This window comes from Aquarana catesbeiana, linkage group LG06 (genome assembly GCF_042186555.1).
Source record: "Aquarana catesbeiana isolate 2022-GZ linkage group LG06, ASM4218655v1, whole genome shotgun sequence".
NCBI lineage: Eukaryota > Metazoa > Chordata > Amphibia > Anura > Ranidae > Aquarana > Aquarana catesbeiana.
Genome location: NC_133329.1, coordinates 366,919,742 through 366,939,564, shown reverse-complemented (window position 1 = coordinate 366,939,564; position 19,823 = coordinate 366,919,742). Strand labels below are relative to the sequence as shown.

Below are 19,823 nucleotides of genomic sequence, written 5' to 3'. Positions count from 1 at the left end.
CTGGCTTGTCCTTGACCTCCACTTCTGTCTGCACAATTTGCTTCTCTTCCACTGATTGACTCTTAACCCGGCTTGCACCCTGACCACGTTCTTGCCTGCTCCCCTGTACCCGATCCATCCTGCCAGTGTATGACCCAGCCTGCCTGATTCCTCTAATCTTCCTGAGGGTTACAGTACTTTCCTTACATCCTGCTGTGCCTGTTGTTCTACAGTTTGCTACCAGAGTATGCCTCACCCACCTGCTGTTGCCAGTACCAGCCTGCTTCGGTCTGCCACCCACCAGCTGTCTACCGGCCCACCTGCTTCACTGAAGACTGCTGAGGACTTCTCCTGCCTAGTGTGGATACCTGCTCTGCTACTAGCAAGACCTACAGGCACTTGTGCCACTCTGCACTCCTGCGACTTCTGTTCACACTTCCAGGAGCCCCGAAGCAGAGGTGTAAGAGAGGCCTTCCTCATCCTTTCAGGCTCTGCTACCAGGTACATGATACTCAGACTTTAAGACTTTGGTTGTGCTGCCCCCGTTTCTGGAACTCGTTTATATGTGCCATTAGGCATTCACCAAACCCATATCTTTAAAAACACCCCTAGACTCTAAGTTTTGTTAGGAAGGCATAGACACAAATATTCTCTCTTATCACCTTATTTTACTTGCTACTCCAGCTCATTCTATATACCGGTATATCCTATTCTCCTCCACTTCAAACAGGATTTTCATTTCCAGGACTTACTGGATCTGAAGCTATTATATAGTGGTGCTGTTATGACCCCTGTATTCCCCAATACAGCCGGTTCAATAAAATTAAATCAAAGACCAATTCAACAAATAAAGTTACCTTGTTGCTTGTGATACATAAGAGCAGGAGCACAGTGCAACGTCAGTTAACTATCGAAGGCATCACGGTATGTTTTTTTTAATGGATTAGATATTAATTTACAGGTTCATTTTATGAATATTTATTATTAAAATTCAACTGAATCAGTTAAATGCATTCCAGGAGCATTAAAACAAAGGGTGAACTAAGTCTTACAACTATTCTGGTCTTCAGAAAGCAGCCACAGCCTGACTAGAATAGCTTGTCTACTGTCAGCATGTTGTAAGTAAAGGACTCTTGCTATTTGTGTGCAACAGTAGTCTCTCTGCAGAGGTCCAACACTCCCCCTGCTGAGTCAGAGCTAGATCTCCCCAATCAGAAGAAAGCATGAACTTTCCTTGTTTCATAGCTATGGGTGGGTTAGAAAGAGGGTGTGTGAGACCTTTGCAAAAAGGATCACTGCTTCCACACAGACAGTAAAAGTCCTTCTTTGCTGTATGCTGCCAAGGGACAGGCCTATCTACTCAGGCTGTGGCTGCTTCTTAAAGAAAATGAGATTTTCCTCACCTTTTGTTTGATGCACCTATAATGTATTTTGCTTATTTAACCACTTAGCAACCGCCTACTGCAGATATACTGTGGCAGAGTGGCCCCACTACGGTGGATCACGAAGCCCGCCACCCAGGCTGTGCTGCCATTCGCTCCAGCACATGCAAACCAGTGGGCCAATGATTTATGGCTGGGACCCGCTGATCGGCTAAGTGAATGACAGAAGAGAGCCTTGTGTTGGTAAACAACACAGGGCTCTCTACAGACAGTGGCGATGTGCCGTTTTTTTCTCACTGCGAAGCAGGGAGTTAAAACAGGCACATTGCTTAGTGAAAACACCACATGGTAAACATTGTTAGGCACACAGTTAACCCTTTGATTGCCCCTAAATGTTAACCTCTTCCCAGCCAGTATCATTAGTATAGTGACAGTGTATAGTATTAGCACTGATCACTGTTTTAGTGTGACTGGAGATGTCAGTGTCATTTAGTCAGTTCCCACCCAGAGTCAGTTAATGTCAGATTGCCTGTCGCACTCATGTCGCAATCACAGTTGCACTAAAAGTCACTGATCACCGCCATTACTAGTATAAAAAAAAATTACAGTATATACAATTGTGTTCAAAAGTTTGCATACCCTGGCAGAAATTGTGAAATTTTGGCATTAATATTGAAAATATGACTGATCATGCCAAAAAAATGTTGAAGCCATTTATTATCACATAGTTTTTTGGATCCTTTTTAAATCATAATGATAACAGAAATCACCCAAATGGCCCTGATTTAAAAGTTTACATACCCTAGAATGTTTGGCCTTGGTACAGACACAGAAGGTGGCACACACAGGTTAAAATGGCAATTAAATTATTTTCCTACATCTGTGGCATTTTAAATTACAATTAGTGTCTGTGTATAAATAGTCAATGAGTTTATTAGCTCTCACATGGATGCACTAAGCAGGCTAGACACTGAGCCATGAGGAGGTAGAAAAGAACAGTGAAAAGACCTGTGTAACAAGGTAATGAAACTTTACAAAGATGGAAAAGAATTTAAAAAGATATCCAAAGCCTTGAATATGCCAGTCAGTACTGTTCAATCACTTAATAAGAAATGGAAAATTTGGGGATCTATTAATACCAAGCCAAGGTCAGGTAGATCAAGAAATGTTTTAGCCACAACTGCCACAGGAACTGTTCCTGATAAAAAAGAACAACAACACTTTGACATGGCTCATTGGCTTTTTTTATTATTTTTTTTACTAGTGATGGTGTCGATTTGCGATTTTTATCATGACTGTGACATTGCGGCGGACATATCGGACACTTTTGACACTATTTTGGGACCATTCACATTTACACAGCGATCAGTGCTATAAAAATGCACTGATTACTGTATAAATGTCACTAGCAGGGAAGGGGTTAACACTAGGGGGCGATCAAGGGGTTAAATGTGTTACCTAGGGAGTGATTCTAACTGTGGTGGGAGGGGACTGATTAGGGGAGGAAACCGATCTGTGTACATACTTAGTATGAACACACAATCTGTCTCCTCTCCCCTGACAGGGCGTGGATCTGTGTGTTTACACACACAGATCCACGGTCCTGCTCTGTAACGAGCGATCGCGAGTGCCGACAGACATTGTGGCAGCCGGGCATGCGTATTGGCTCCTTGCTGACGCTGTGGCGCGTACGCACCCCCCAATACCGCCAGTGAGCCGAGGACATCATATGACGCCCGCCCAGGATGGGAAATCCCATCTGCGGACGTCATATGTCTATTGGCGGGTAGGGAAGTGGTTAAATAAAAGACAGCTTTTTGGCATTATTAGTCATATTTTCAATATTAAAATTTCACAATTTCTGCCAGGGTATGCAAACTTTTGAGCACGACTGTATATACTATCGTTTGTAGACTCTATAACTTTCACGCAATCCAATTAATATATAGGTATTGGAATTTTTTTTTTACCAAAGACATGGAGCAGAATACATTTTGACCTAAATTTATGATGAAATTAGATTTTTTAATTTTTTTTTTATTGGATATGTTTTTTTTCAAAATTTTCAGTCTTTTTTCGTTTACATAATAAAAAACCCAGTGGTGATCAAATACCACCAAAAGAAAACTATATTTGTGTGAAAAAAATTATATAAATTTATTTTGGGTACAGGGTTGCAGAACTGCGCAATAGTCAGTTAAAGTAGTGCCGAATAGCAAAAAATCATGCTGGTCATGAAGGGGGTAAAATCTTTTGGAGCTCAAGTGGTTAAACTGAAAGTTTGGTTGTGCCTTGATTTAAACAATGCTGTGATGTACTTGTTACATAAAATGACTAAGGTCAGTAACTGCCAAATTATGACCCACTATGTTACTGCACACAACTATTTGCACAAAAATCAGTCATTTGTAGGATTTTAAAAATCTCCATGACTGGACGCATTGGAAGTAATGATCTTATTAACTACATATCAATATTTATTTTATTATTTGTTAGATATGCAAATGTATAACTGCAAATTATTTTATATCATAAAATAAAATAAAAACTTTACTACCGAGACAGAAATGAGGATGCTTAAAAAACACTATAATGCCTATAATGCCATGTAATGTCATGAGTGTCATAACCAGGACAGCAAAGGGAATCAGAGTTGACAAATAAAATCCAATGCACTTAAACCCTGAAGACAACACAAAGCTGTACAGTTCTTTAACCAATTAAATTTGTCCAGAGTAAAATGTAACATGTGTCACCCTTCATTATCTTTGTCAAGTAGCTGACAGACGCCATAAAACAAGTTGCTAATTACACATTAAAGAAAACAACAACTGTTATGGATGTTCTGTAAAGCTTTCCAGGACAAACAAGCAGTTATATACATATATATATATATATATATATATATATATTTGAAGGATTTTTTTCTGTATAATATTAGAGACTGATGTGCCAAGAATTTAGCACGTTGGTCTGGTATCCAAGTGGAGATTTTTTTCCTTTCCCTTTCCGTTTTGGTCCAACCAATGATAAAAGATAGAGTCTGCCATATGGATTTGGGCTCTGCCAAGAGCACCATAAGGAGCAAGTGAAACAACCAGAAGCAAGATGTTGCGCTTTTGCTTCTCCACTATCAAGCAAAAAATCAGCAGTGTTCTGGGCCAGTAAGAAAGAGTTTCCTTAAAGGTAAGCGGAAGCCTCTCCTTATTGATTCTTCGGCTGGCAATGTGTCTTCAGCAGCGTACTTGCTTATGTAACATGGCCGTAAACTAGGGTTGCCACCTGCCCGGGATTGACCTGGACAGTCAGGGATTTGATTCATGTGTCCGGGTTCCAGTCCTCCTGAAACCCGGACACAAGATTCAAAACCCTGACTGTCCAGGTCAATCCCGGACAGGTGGCAACCCTAGTTTACAGCCATGTTGCATAAGGAAGCACATTGCTGAAGACACATTGCCTTTGGTTTTTCTACTGTCACTTCTGTCACTTTGTCCTGAATGGCAACAAATCATGTTGATGTTTAATTTAGGAGATAACTAATCTGCATATTAATATCCTGCCTGTTTCATGTTAATAAACAGCTCGTCCATCAGTACATATAGAGAAAATGTTTAGGTTCTTTAATGACAATACACATAAAAAAAGAGAAAAGATAGAAAACAAATATAATTTTTAAAAACGTGAGTATTTTCCTTTACTTTCTTCCAAGATCACATATCCAAAAATGTGGAGAAAGTGCTAAAGCAATTTTATCTTGATGCTAGTGAGGTTTTAGGCTGGATTCACACCTATGCATTTTTTGTGCTTTTTGCATTTTGCAGATTTGCACTACAGATCATGTTCCATAGGAAATAATGTTAAATGGACTGTAGTGCAAATCTGCAAAATGCAAAAAGCACTAAAAATGCATAGGTGTGAATCCAGCCTTAGGGGATATATGCAGATTCTATGCACCTGGGTCCAGCAGCCAAAAGCAAATCCTCCAATAAGCAACAAAATCAGTAGCTTAGAGCCCAGTGTATGTCCAGGAGGCACAGCTACATCCTTTATGCCCCAGCAGTAAACCAGGGGGATGGCGCAATTGGTCAACGTTGTGCACCTTTGTGTCACTTTAAAAGGGAGGATGCAATTTTATGCAGTTTTGTCTGATGGTGCCATGGCAGTAGAGACAATGCAAATGGGGTGGCTTATCTGTGCCTTCTGCAATCTTTTCAGTGTGAATAGAAGAAATCAGCAGAGCAAAGCTGCTACCTTGCCTATAGGTTCCCCTTATGCCATTAGAGTGCACTTAACTTTTAAAATAGCACACTGACTGACTTGTGTTCACCTGCCATGAACTGAACTTGGCATCCATGGGCATTCAGAATGTACCCTAGTACCCTTTCCTAAGGCTTCATATGCACCAAAATTTTACAATCTCTGACACATGCAACTAAGTTTAACTTGCAAAAATGATCTATCTACTTCTATGAAGACTGGTGTTCAGTTATGATGCATGATGCAGTTCTTCAAATGCTGAATTTTACAGCTGCCAACATCAGACCTGATCACATTTCTGTTTTATAGGTATGCTAGCCAAAAACACAAAGATTTGCATGGACTCAGGAATATCCCCTGTCAGATATTATGTTCAGCAGCCGGTAGGATCTGCAGCTGTTGAATATTTGAACAGTGGCTGCATCTGATTGGAGTGTTCCGCCGACAATTTTTCACATGATCCTTGCAATAAATGTTGATTGGAAAGCCGACTTTTGTCAAGCCAGGTTGTGCCAACAGGGCCACTCACAGCTCAAATTTCGTCAGCTGAAATTCAAGCAGTGTGTAGCCAGCATTAGTCACCATACAGTGGAACCTTGGATTACGAGCATAATCCGCTCCAGGAGAATGCTTGTAATCCAAAGCACTCGCATATCAAAGCGAGTTTCCCCATAGAAGTCAATGGAAACGAAGATAATTAGTTCTACATTGACTTCTATTACATGCAATACCGCATGTGGCCAGAGGTGGGGGGGGTGCCGGAGAGCCTCGGAAATACTCGGGGACAGCTCGGCTGAACTCGGAAAGGCTCGGAAACACTCGGGAACTGAGTATTTCTGAGCATTTCCGAGTGATTCCGAGTATTTCTGAATGGCTCCGAACCGTTCTGAGTGTCCCCAGCACCCCCACACCTCTGGCCAAATGCAGTACTACACACCCCATTAGCTTGAATTCTGCTCGTTTTGTGAGACAACACTCGCAAACCAAGTTAGAATTTAAAAAAAAAAAGTTGCTCGTCTTTCAAAACGCTCGTTAACTGCGTTACTCGTAAACCAAGGTTCCACTATACTTCTCTCCTATCTGAGCTATCTCCTGTTCACAACATCAGCCTGCACTTTACTACTCTGTGGGGCAGATCACTGATTTATGTGGCATTGCTAAGCAATAAATACATTAAATTATTTTTTTCAAGCCAATGCAGCCCTTTTCTCTCATATCTAATTTCCCTCAATAATAATTATATATATTTTTTTCTATTTCAATGATTGTATTTTAATTATTTGATCCATCTAAATCATAGGATGCTGTGGAGTATATTGCAGTTATTATTTGTAAGAATAAAACAGCATAGCATATATATTAGTTTGAATGTTGAGACAAGGCTGATTTACTTAAAGATCCGATAATGTTCACACAACAAAATGGTTTGGAGATTCACTTTAATTATTCAATCATGTGCAGAAGAAACAAGTAAATAAGGATTTTCTTTTCCCATAATTGGATAATTGAAGCAAATCTTCACACATTTTATTTTGTGAACATTTTCCAATCTTTTACTAAATCGGCGTCTGTTTATTAAAAGTGCATTAGAGTTACTTTGTAAATTTTAATTAGCCATTTATTTATCTTAATAGTTCCAAAATGTAGTACATTTTCACACTAGCCTACTCTCACTTTAAACATACAAAGTTTTTGAAGTCAACGTAAGAGTGAGTAATGCCGCGTACACACGACCGGTTTTGCTGTTGGAATAAACTCTGAAGGTTTCTCCGACGGAACGCCGACGGAATTCCATTCAAGCGGTCTTGCCTACACACGGTCAAACCAAAGTCCGACCAAAGTCTGACCGTCCAGAACGCGGTGACGTACAACGGGACTAGAAAAAGGAAGTTCAATAGCCAGTAGCCAATAGCTTCCGTCTCGTACTTGCTTCAGAGCATGCGTTGTTTTTGGTCCCTCGGAACAGCATACAGACGAGCGGTTTTCCAATAGGAATTGGTTCAGTCGGAAATATTTAGAACATGTTTCATTTCTAGGTCCGTCAGAATTTTCCATAAAAAAAGTCAGATGAGGCATACACACGATCGGAATATACGATGAAAAGCTTCCGTCTGACTTTTTCTGTCAGACATTCCGCTTGTGTGTACGTGGCTTTATATTCTGTTAGTAAAATAGGTTGCCACTCAGCGTTGGTAATTTCCTCACGAGCAAGTAAACCCCCCGATTTTATCCACGAAACATACTCAAACCTATATTAGCACTAGATGGAAGAACTGAGCCTGGGATAAGTTTTGCCACCTAGCGAAATAACTACAACCGAACCTCTTGTCTTCTTCATTGCACACTCTGTTGACTTAAGCTGGAACTTCTTTACAACTGTTATTGCCAATTAATGCGGATCAATACTGTTGTTAAACCTGTTGTATTGGATATTACTGCCTCGGGCACCTTGGTCAATTACAATGTAAACCTTCTCTTTACTTACCAATAAAATTCTATGGAAGAATAATAATAATAAAAAAAATAGGTTGCTATTGCATTTCTGGTGCTTTACTCAGAACAAGCTGTATTTTCCTGTCTTTATGCCTCTCGTGAATTAGGGATACTCTTTTTTTTTTCCCTAAATTTCAGACAAGTTGTACTAGTTATATCTCTACAGTCTCTGCCAACCCCTGACAAAGCCAGCTGGACAGTTTGCAAAACACTTGCTGAACATATTTTATACATATAATTTGCTTGTGCTTGCAAATGAACATCCAAGGATTAAATTCGCTATTGGGAAAGAAGCCAAAGTCTACATGAAAGACCCCATCCAAGGCAAATTTTGTATATGTTCAATAGAATGGAAGCAGAGTGTTGAACTGAGAAGGTCATCGGTAAAAGCAGAAAGTTTGAAGCTAAAGTGATTCTTATTATTGGCATAAAGTCACAAAGGATAAAGAAACCGAACAGGATTTGAAAACTCAGTCAACAACAAAAGAAATGGGCCCAAGGTGCTCACTGCTCAATGAGATTTTACTATTCAAGGAAGGCACTTGACCATACATTGACAACAAAACGCTTGATGCATTTAACACTAAACGTTCTTACTCATAACAATCCTAAAAATTTATATCTGAATCATTATTACTGATATTTGCATTTCAAACACAAATGTGACTGCTCACACACAGAATGTGATATCTTTTTTATAACATGTCCTTATCATTTATTAATGTCTGTATTTATTATCAGTACTTTCACATTCTCATTGAAACCAACCAGTATTTTCTCCTCTGATTCATCAATGTCCTTATACCCTTTTCACCTTTTTTGCTTTTTTGTTCAAAAACAACATAAAAGTAAGAGAGATGATGCTTCCAAAACTTTTCACCCCATTAAATGTAGTAAGAAAAAATAGTGATACATTTTTGCAGGACAAGTTTTGACACCCGTGCACATAGGCAACAATGACAAAAAAATAAAAAAAAGTCAAAGCATAATAAAAAAAATGACAGGCTGCAAGTCTATAATTTCAGAGAGCTCCAGAAAAGCCCAGCTCTGATTACACCTACAGACACTAAAACTATTTTAACCAACATTCCATTCCAGTTTTCACATCCAGTAAATTATAGAAGCAGCCCTGCCCTCACACATTACAGATCTGGCCTGTAGACTGAATTATGCGTGACCATTATCAGGCACCAGTCGTTGGGTCTGTGGGTAGAAGGAGAACTTGCGATTAATCAGATTGTATCTAAGCAAAGCAACTCATTGATCTCAACCGAGATTCCAAACAGGATAACTGAGGGACACCATTGCTCAGACTCATGCCTCTCTAGGTTAGTTAGAATCAGTAATATCCAAAAAGGTTGGTAACATGGTAGGATCGTGTAAGCTAAGAAATGTTTACATTATTATGCCATGGGGTAAAATCCATGCAAACAAACCCACTTGTGCAGCTCAGCCTCTCAGCCTTAGACATAGCTGGGCCGAAAGTCTGAAACGTGTAAGTCTGTTTGCAAGGGATTTAACCCGATGACATAATTAAGGGTGTCCCAAAAATCTCCATACAAAGGAAAAATGAACAAACTCATATTAAATTTTTATTTATTATTCAATTATTATTCATATTTTGTAAATATCTTGTACAATTTTGTAATAAATATTTTGTAAATAAAGCTACAATTTTTCATTTTCCCTTTGTATGGCAACTTTTGGAACACCCTGTAAAGTAAAAATTTTTGTTGCTTACATGATCCTGCTGTGTTGCCATTTACAGATCAGATTGTATCTCTGCAGCTCCATCTGCCTTACAGCCTTTCTGTATCTGTCAGTGGTGAGTGAATGTAGAATTTATGTTGCCAGAACCACTGAAAGATATATATATATATATATATATATATATATATATATATATATATATATATATATATATATATATATATATATATATATATATATAAATAAAACAAAACATATATATGGTCCTATATAGTATAATGATTCATCTAAGCAACTTCCACCAAAACTGCAGTGCCATCTTTGCCAACTATGTGTTGGGCTGATTGTTGGGACATTAAATATTAAATATAATAGAAGCTATTTTGGCAAAATCCTTTAATTTGGACATCCCTTTCTTCACCCTCAGAGGGGGTACAGGTTTCAAGCAGATCTTAACAGGAATGTCATGGTAAGTATTTGTAGAGAGCAGAATGTCATATCCCATAAATTTGGGCAGATGTCATTATTATGAACAAGCTAAATATATACAGGAAAAAAGTTGAGAAAAACACACCACTAATTGTATATCCCCCTTAAAAATATGAAGTTGGTGGGTGTAAAGGTGATACTTTGTATACACTGATATATACAATAAAGTGTTCATACATTTTAAGGGGGTATATAGTTTGCAGCTGGCAAATTTCCAAACCAATGACAACCAATCACATGCTGACCCTAATTTTCTTGTTTTATAAATGGCCGTAAGTGTTTGGTTGTTATTGTGCAGGAATATTAATTAATACCGTATATACTCGAGTATAAGCCGAGTTTTTCAGCACTTTTTTGTGCTGAAAATGCCCCCCTTGGCTTATACTCGAGTCAAGCACTTTTCTGCAGCAGAGAATGACATTTTCCGAAAAGACTTTGGGGCCCCGTATCTCGGGACCACTTGGTGCTAGGAACCCCAAATTTGCTGTGCAAACCCAGTGGAACTAGCACTACAACATAGCTGGGGTTCCTAGCACCAAGTGGCCCCGAGATACAGGGCCCCAAATTCGGTTCGGAAAATGCTGCAGAAAAGTGCTTGACATTTTCCGAACCGACTTTGGGGCCCCGTATCTTGGGGCAACTTGCTGCTAGGAACCCCAGCTTTGGATATGTTGTAGTGCTAGTGGGTTTGCACACCAAATTTGGGGTTCCTAGCACCAAGTGGCCCTGAGATACGGGGCCCCAAAGTCGGTCAATTGTGTCCATCTGCAGCAATGTCATTTTGGGGCCCTTTGGGTCCAGAGACCCCAAATTTTGGCTGCAGCTAGGGGGCATCTAGGAACCCTTAACTACCGAGTTTGAAGTTCTGGGGCCTTATGGCTGCAAATGGGCACAGTGAGGCTGCAAATGGGCATCGTTGACCCTCTTTTCCACTTACAGTAGCTGCGCATTTCTCACCCTAGGCTTATATTAGAGTCAATAAGTTTTCCCAGTTTTTTGTGGTAAAATTAGGTGCCTCGGCTTATATTCGGGTCGGCTTATACTCGAGTATATACGGTACTAAGAAAGTTCTGTATTTGGATTGAATCTGTGATTCAGATGCTGCAAAAGGGAAACAAAGTAAGAATAGAGTAACAGCAATCTCTTGTCACAACTTTAATCAAATACATCTGAAGAACATAATGCTGAATAGTAGTGGTGAAAAGTTACCCAAATCCACAATTACAGCTTGGCTGTCAAAAGTTTAGCCAAATTAAGATGGCCACAGACTACTTTTTTTTTTTCTTCATGAATTCCCCCATCAACGCAAATGTGGTGGATAGAGAAATTCTCCCCATTGAAGCACTGCATTCTGACAACAGGGACTCTCTGCCATTAGAATACACTCATTGGCTGCAGCCGCTGATCGAGAAAATGTTGCCAACATTCCCATTCAGCAAAAGCCGATCATTAGATTTACTTCTTTCAAGCAGGAGTGAGCACAGCCACAGAACAGGCCACATTTTCATCCATCCATATCCAGCTTTAAAGATCTAATATATATTTTCAGATTGGTCTGGTTGTGGGATTTTGCATACACTGCCAAAAATATATAAAGCCAAGTTCGTATGTGTTAGGGTCACCATACACATTATAATCTCACTGTGTAACCATTGTACAGTACTTTAGATTTACCAAAACTATATAATATAACAAGCTGATCTATCCAATCAATTTTTATCTAATCAGACAAGCCCTTACATTACATAGTTGTTGGTAGATCTAAAAAGGAGTACAATCAGATTGGAACATGTGTGGTGATCTGTAATCCTTAGGGCACTTTCACACTGAGGCGGGCAGGCATTGGTGGTAAAGCGCCTCTATTTTTAGCGACGCTTTACCGTCATTTTTGTAGCGCTTTTCGGCACTTAACCCCCACTAACGGCGCATTGCCGGCGCTTCAGCGGCACTGCCCATTGATTTTTCAATGGGCAGGGGCACTTTAGGAGCGGTGCATACACCGCTCCTAAAGCACCTCAAAGATGCTGCTTGCAGAACTTTGTTTTAGCGCCCTGCCAGCGCACCGCTCCAGTGTGAAAACACTCAGGCTTTCACACTGGAGTGACAGGACAGGCGCTTTACAGGCTCTTTGCAGGCGCTATTTTTAGCGATAAAGCACTTCAGTGTGAAAGCAGACTTAATCTTGTTGGTCAACTTTTGATATTAGCAAATAAGCCTCATCACACTTGAGTATCACTTGGCATGGTTGGGCTGTGTAAAGATTACAGGAGGTCCCCGAGTTACGAACCTCCGACTTGCGATCGACTCCTACTTACGAACGGGAGGCGGCGTCGGCGGGCACATCGCAAAACATCGCAAAACATCGGAAAACGACATTGGAAGACATCGGAAAATGACGTCTCTGCCGTTCTGCGCATGCACTTCCGCACTTCCGACTTACGAACATATCCGACTTAAGAACAAACAGGCAGTCCCTAACCCGTTGGTAACTCGGGGACTGCCTGTATCATTAGTATGACAACAAGCCATTCCAAGCTTTGGAAACATATGGTACCCCATGCAGAGACTCTCTGACATGGTGGAGGATCTTGTGGTGCTTAATGCAGAATGTATTCTTTTTTATTGGAGGTCTACCCAGACTAATAATACCGGGTATGGGACACAGAGATACTGACCCAAAGATCAGAGCTGGTCCTAATCCCACCATATGCTATAATATATAATTCTACAATCTCTATAATCTCCTTTAGAGTCACTAGAACAATGTAATCGATAATATAATATAATATAATACATTCTAAAAATGTAATATATAATAATATATACATATAATTCTTATAATAAAATATATTATAATAATAATATAATATATACATATAATAATTATTATTATAATATAATATAATAATATATTTATAAATATGTAATATAATATATAATATGTATTAGCAAAGCTAAGCAACCAACGCAAAGAGTATCAAATCAGGCAGACCCCTTACAATTAGATTGTAATGTGTACAGTCAGCTTAAGGCCTCATGCACACTGGACGTTTTTCAACGTTTTTGCAATAGCACTTTTTAGCGCTTATTAGCGTTTTTTTTCCACGTTTTTGAGCGTTTATCGACGTTTATCAGCGTTAGAGCGTTTTTACAGCTGAAAAACGTCTCTCAGAACCCACTAGTTTTTTTTTTTTCACTGCTCAAAAACGTCACTGCCCAAAACTGCTGATAACAGCCTACGAGTGCATGGACACATAGGATAACATGATGGAGAGTTTAACGACTGTAGAAAAAAACGTCTACAGCCAAAAACAGCTGCTGTAAAAATGTCAAAAAACGTCCAGTGTGCATGAGGCCTAAAGGTGGCCATACACTAGATAATCTGACTGTACAATCTATGAAAAATATCCCAAAGATTTAGCAAAATTATATTTCTATCCAACCTAGCAGGATCTTGCACTACATAGTTTACGGTAGATCTAAAGAAAATTGTACAAATAGATTATATAGTGAATGGTGAGCAATTTGCTTTAGATCTGACGTCATTTATGTAGTAAAAGGACCTGCTTGATTGGATACTAATTAAAAGTGTTGCTTAGGTTTGTCTTCCTATTACATTTTACAATTTGTGTAAAACTAAAGGAGATGATTTAGAGATTGTACAGATTGTATAGTGTATGTCCAGATCTATGTTGACCACCAGTGTTAATTTTAGTCTTAGGACTATAATGGGTTTTTTTTTTTTTTTTTAAAGAACTATAATGGCATTTTAGTTTTAGTCCCATTTTAGTCTTCTGCAATTGTTTTAGTTTTAGTCGTATTTAGTCGACTAAATCTCCAGTACATTTCAGTAATCGCAATTTAGTTTTAGTCACAGTCTTTTGACTAAAATGGCTTTTAATTTTAGTCGTATTTTAGTCATCTCAATTGTTTTAGTTTTAGTCGTATTTTAGTCGAGTAAATAGTATACATTTAGTCGACTAATATGTTTTAGTCGTTTTAGTCGACTAATATGTTTTAGTCATTTTAGTCGACTAAATTAACCCTGTTGACCACACACATTGCAATCAGATTACAACAATCCCTTTAGGATCTTCCAACACCAATGCAGTGCAAGGGCCTGTCTGATTAGATACAAATACATTGCATAGATTAGGTAGGTCCTCATGTTACAATGTTTTGGTAAATGTGAACGAGGCCTGAAAATCACAGCAATCCTTATTTTATTCAGCAATAACTTCCACGGCCTAGGAGTGTGAAAATTACCGGGCAACTGTGTGCAACATCCATCATACCAACCTTTTTCTAGAAATTACCAAAGTATTCCCCTATGGTATATAGACCTGTGATCATTACCACATAGATACATGTAGAAATGGCAGTATTCAGGATGCTTTATGAGCTCTGACTGGGCCCCTTCCCCCTTATCCCCAGACCACACCGGACATACGGATCACAGCAATGCCAGCTCAGACTGACAGCCAGTGTGACTACGGCACCCTGGGAATGACACATACCTGCCATATCTATGTATGTGCCCAGATCTGCTGACTAAACGGGTATCAGAGTACACGGCCATCACACTATCTGCACCGAACCTGTTACGTGAGGTAGCTAGATGAATACTACATGTGTTCACTCCGGGCTATAAATAAAGTTTTCATTCATTGGAATGCAGCATTCTCTCCATTACTTCATTGTTCAGTAAACATCTCCAGAAACCACCAACACAATGGAACCCAGTCACCTCACTCACAATCACACAGACATAGGCAGCCATATACATTGCTTCATATACCTTACCTCATACTCAAATTCCTCGTCATCCGCCATTATGACGGTCCTCTCTGTCACCTAGAAACTGAGGAGAGGAGATAACGTTACATGGACAGAAATAGAATAATGGACGTACAGAGAGATAGATAGATAGATAGATAGATAGATATAGATATAGATATAGATAGAGATACATATATGTCTACATACAGTTATACAGTTAAAGGGTTATGAGTTAAATATATGTAATCTATCTATCTATCTATCTATCTATCTATCTATCTATCTATCTATCTATATCTATATATCTATCTAGCTATCTATTTAGCTATCTATCTGTCTATCTACCTATCTATGTCTATCTATCTATCTATCTATCTATCTATCTATCTATATATCTATATCTATATATCTATCTAGCTATCTATCTATCTATCTATCTATCTATCTATCTATCTATCTATCTATCTATCTATCTATCTATCTTACTATCTATCTATCTATCACTCCACCTATCTGTCCATATAAATATCTATATCTATCAATCTATTCAAATTGATCTATCTATCCATCTAATTGCCTATCTATATCTATCCATCTACCTAATAATATCTATCTATCTATCTATCTATCTATCTATCTATCTATCTATCTATCTATCTATCTATCTATCTATCTATCTATCTATCTATCTATCTATCTATCTATCTATCTATCTATCTAGTCAATCAATCTATCTATCTGTATTTATTTATATATCTGTCTAATTACCTATTTATATCTAGCCATCTACCTATCTATCTACCAATCTCCCTATATCTATCAATATCTATCTATCTATCTATCTATCTATCTATCTATCTATCTATCTATCTATCTATCTATCTATCTATCTATCTATCTATCTATCTATCTATCTATCTATCTATCTATCTATCTATCTATCTATCTATCTATCTATCTATCTATCTATCTATCTCACACATACACATGTATTAATATAAAGTACAGATGAATACATTAGCACACACTGATATATGCAGTAAATAAATTATCAGTTAGAAGAAGACGGATAGACGGATCTACACACAAATACAGAAATAGTAAGTATAACGCAATTAATGGGACTGATCACATAAAATCACAAGACTGATAGTAACCTTATGGTAACAAGATTATTTGCGTTCTGAACAGCATGGGCCTGTAGTGTGGATCCCTGTATTGTTTCTGCAGATTGGGTTTGGACCAGACCTGAAAAATATCAAAATTCAAGTTTTCTTTTTTTTTTTGGTTTTGTGAATGTAACAGAAGAGACGAGCGCAGGGGTGGCGTGGAATGTCTAGCTGGGCCTGTCAAAGCTTTTCTCTCCAGGTCTTAGAACAGTGCCTGGGATCCCAGTCCCCAAAGTCAGGCGATGAAGCCTTCCAGCAGCTGCTCCGAAGTTATGTGACATCTAATACCGCCGGCTGATTGGCTGGATTTGTTTAGCCAGTTCAGCTGTAATACCTTCTGAGGCAACTGAAGCCCACTAGTGCAGGTTAAATATAGGAACGTGTAATGCTCTCCCCTTTTTAGTGCCAAGCAAAAAATAACAGATTGAATCAGAAATATAAGTTCCCGATAATATATAAAATAATTATGAACAGCGCTGTGCCAAATTTTGTTTGGCTTTTCCCAATGACATCAACAGACACAACAGCCTTCTAAGGTCACTTATTATACAAAGTCACAAAGTCAGTAGAAAGTATCAGTGGATCTAGCAGTATGATGGTACATCACGATATAGTGGAAAGGAAGAACAAAATTGCACAGACACCACTGGAAAAGAAAAGTAGTAGACAGGTCCTCAGACTACATCCCAGCTTGCTATTGTCCCAGTTGAAAACTGTCCCAAGCCACTGAGCTATGGTCCATGCAGATCATAGACTAGTCCTGAGGATACAAAGAGGAGGTAAAAAAGACTCTTACCAGTGACTTTTAATTAATTCCCTTAGCAGCAAAGCCTCCAACTCTTCCCTCCTCAGAAACGCTGGTCAAGAGCAAAGCAAATGCACCAGCTCCGAAATTATCATGTGCTCCCTGCAGCCAATCCCCTAGTAGCTTGCTCAGGTTTCAGATGCTAAATATACTTCCTGACCCTTTTGAAGACCACCTGTTCAGCAGATCCATAGAGAACAGGGCTAGTCATTTTCATTCTGGGCGAATCATAACATGTGAGGATACATCCAGATACTTTAGTATTTATATTTTTGTTTACTGCTTCATTGTCAAAATGTTATAGTTATGTTGTCATTAATTTAAAAAAAAGCAACATTTGGGATGGGGTGTAAAAAAAATCCATTTGTATTTTTATAACGTAATATACAACAAAGTTTACATAAATTATCTTTTTTTTATTTACTTTACTCACTTTCGGTTATCTTTCTTTTTTTTTTATTATTATTATTTATATTTTATATAAAGTATTGCCAGTTTAGTTAAAGTGTCACAACATTGAATGGTGCTATATAAAATCACAAGAATGAAAAATGATCCATTAGATGCAATTTTAGTAATATTTTTGATTGTATTTCTATGAAAATATTTAATGTAAAAAAGCCAATAAAATTACAAATGTTTTATTAAAATGTATATTTGTGCATATTAGAAAATAGATACAAAAATATACAGAGTTTACGGTTTACATTAAAATGAAATTATTTTTGTATCTTTTTTTTTTTTTTTTATTCACTTGACTGTGATAGCTTAGATTTATTTATTTATGTTTTAACAAAATGCCATTATAGTTAAAAAAGTATGTATGTTTTTGATAGAACATCCGTAAAATGCCACAGAATTGGGTTGTGCCTATAGAAGGTGGCAAGAATAAAAATGATCTAATGATCTAGTTGCAATGTTAGCACTTTGATTGTATTTTTCTAATGATGATTGTAAAAAAAAAAGCCCAAACAATCAACAAATGTTTTAGTAAAATGCATATTTCTGTATATGGCCTCTTGCACACTGCAGCTTGAAAAAGCTCAGTACAGCGTTTTTTTTTAATGATCTAGAATGCAGCCCATTGTTTACAATGTGCCTGTACATACAGGTGCGTAAACAAGTGCTGAAAATTCTTAATTAAAAGGAAATCTAGAAAAATCTGTGCTCCTGGTCAGTATTTTGTGCCGGTGCACGCAAATACGCGCATCTGAGCCTAAATTTTAATACATTTTCCCTAGGAATTTATTGTGTGCGCGGATGGGCGAACACGCATGTACCTGCAAATATGCGCAAAACAAATGCCTGAAATTACATTTAAAAAAAGCAGATGCTCAAACATCAGTGCAGTGTGCAAGAGGCCTATTAGAAAACATATACAGAAACATACAACAGAGTTTGCATAAAAATGTACTTATTTTTTTATCTTATTTTATTTTTTTACTGTGATAGCTTAGGGTTATTTATTTATGTTTTTATAAAGTGCCACTATAGTTACCAAAATATGTACAGTAGGTTTTGATAGAACTTTTGTAAAATGACACAGAATTGGGGGATGCTACACTATATTACCAAAAGTATTGGGACGCCTTCCTTTACACGCACATAAACTTTAATGGCATCCCAGTCTTCGTCCGTAGGGTTCAATATTGAGTTGGCCCACCCTTTGCAGCTATAACAGCTTTAACTCTTCTGGGAAGACTGTCCACAAGGTTTAGGAGTGTGTCTATGGGAATGTTTGACCATTCTTCCAGAAGCACATTTGTGAGGTCAGGCACTGATGTGGACGAGAAGGCCTGGTTCACAGTCTCCGCTCTAATTCATCCCAAAGGTGTTCTGTCAGGATGAGGTCAGGACTCTGTGGAGGCCAGTCAAGTTCCTCCACCTCAAACTCACTCATCCATGTCTTTATGAACCTTGCTTTGTGCACTGGCCCAAATCATTTGGTGGAGGAGGGGATTATGGTGTGGGGTTGTTTCTCAGGGGTTGGGCTTGGCCCCTTGATTCCAGTGAAGGAAACTGTTGAGGCATCAGCATACCAAGACATTTTGGACAATTTCATGCTCCCAACTTTGTGGGAACAATTTGGGGATGGCCCTTTTGTGTTCCAGCATGACTGCGCACCAGAGCACAAAGCAAGGTCCATAAAGACACGGATGAGCAAGTTGGGGTGGATAAACTTGACTGGCCTGCGCAGAGTCCTGACCTCAACACGAAAGAATACTTTGGGATGAATTAGACTGGAGACTGCGAGCCAGGCCTTCTCGTCCAACATCAGTGCCTGACCTCACAAATTCGCTTCTGGAAGAATGGTCAAACATTCCCATAGACACACTCCTAAACCTTGTGGACAACCTTCCCAGAAGAGTCGAAGCTGTTATAGCTGCAAAGGGTGGACCAACTCAATATGGAACCCTACGGACTAAGACTGGGATGCAATTAAAGGCAGGTGTCCCAATACTTTTGGCATTATAGTTTATGTTAAATGGCAGGAGTAAAAAAGGATGTTAGTTGCATTTTTAGTAATGGCTTTGATTGTATTTCTATGAAAATGTTAATTGTTAATTTAATTTCTATGAAATGTTTAATTGTAAAAAAGCCTATGCAATTAACTAATATTTTATTAAAATGTGTATTTCTGTATTGAAAATATTTATTCAATGAAAGCTAAATTCCAGGCAAAAATTATTTCTAGACATTTAAAAATAGATTACCAATAATAAAGTGTGTCCTATGTCTGGCTGCTGCTGGGTTTGCTTG

At 38.3% G+C, this 19,823-nt stretch overlaps 1 protein-coding gene across 22 annotated transcripts in view; it reads right to left on the bottom strand.

Annotated features, from left to right (window-relative positions):
* NEB (nebulin) overlaps positions 1-17,201 on the bottom strand; it is a 309,390-nt gene extending 292,189 nt beyond the window's left edge. For all 22 annotated transcript variants that reach the window (XM_073634160.1, XM_073634162.1, XM_073634163.1 and 19 more), the window contains exons 1-3: positions 17,055-17,201; positions 16,247-16,337; positions 15,114-15,171 (exon numbers count right to left, since the gene is read on the bottom strand). In XM_073634160.1, the coding sequence (XP_073490261.1) occupies positions 15,114-15,143 (30 nt within the window). In that variant the 5' untranslated portion in view covers positions 15,144-15,171; positions 16,247-16,337; positions 17,055-17,201. The remainder of the gene's footprint in view (positions 1-15,113; positions 15,172-16,246; positions 16,338-17,054) is intronic.
* Positions 17,202-19,823: the final 2,622 nt, after the last annotated feature.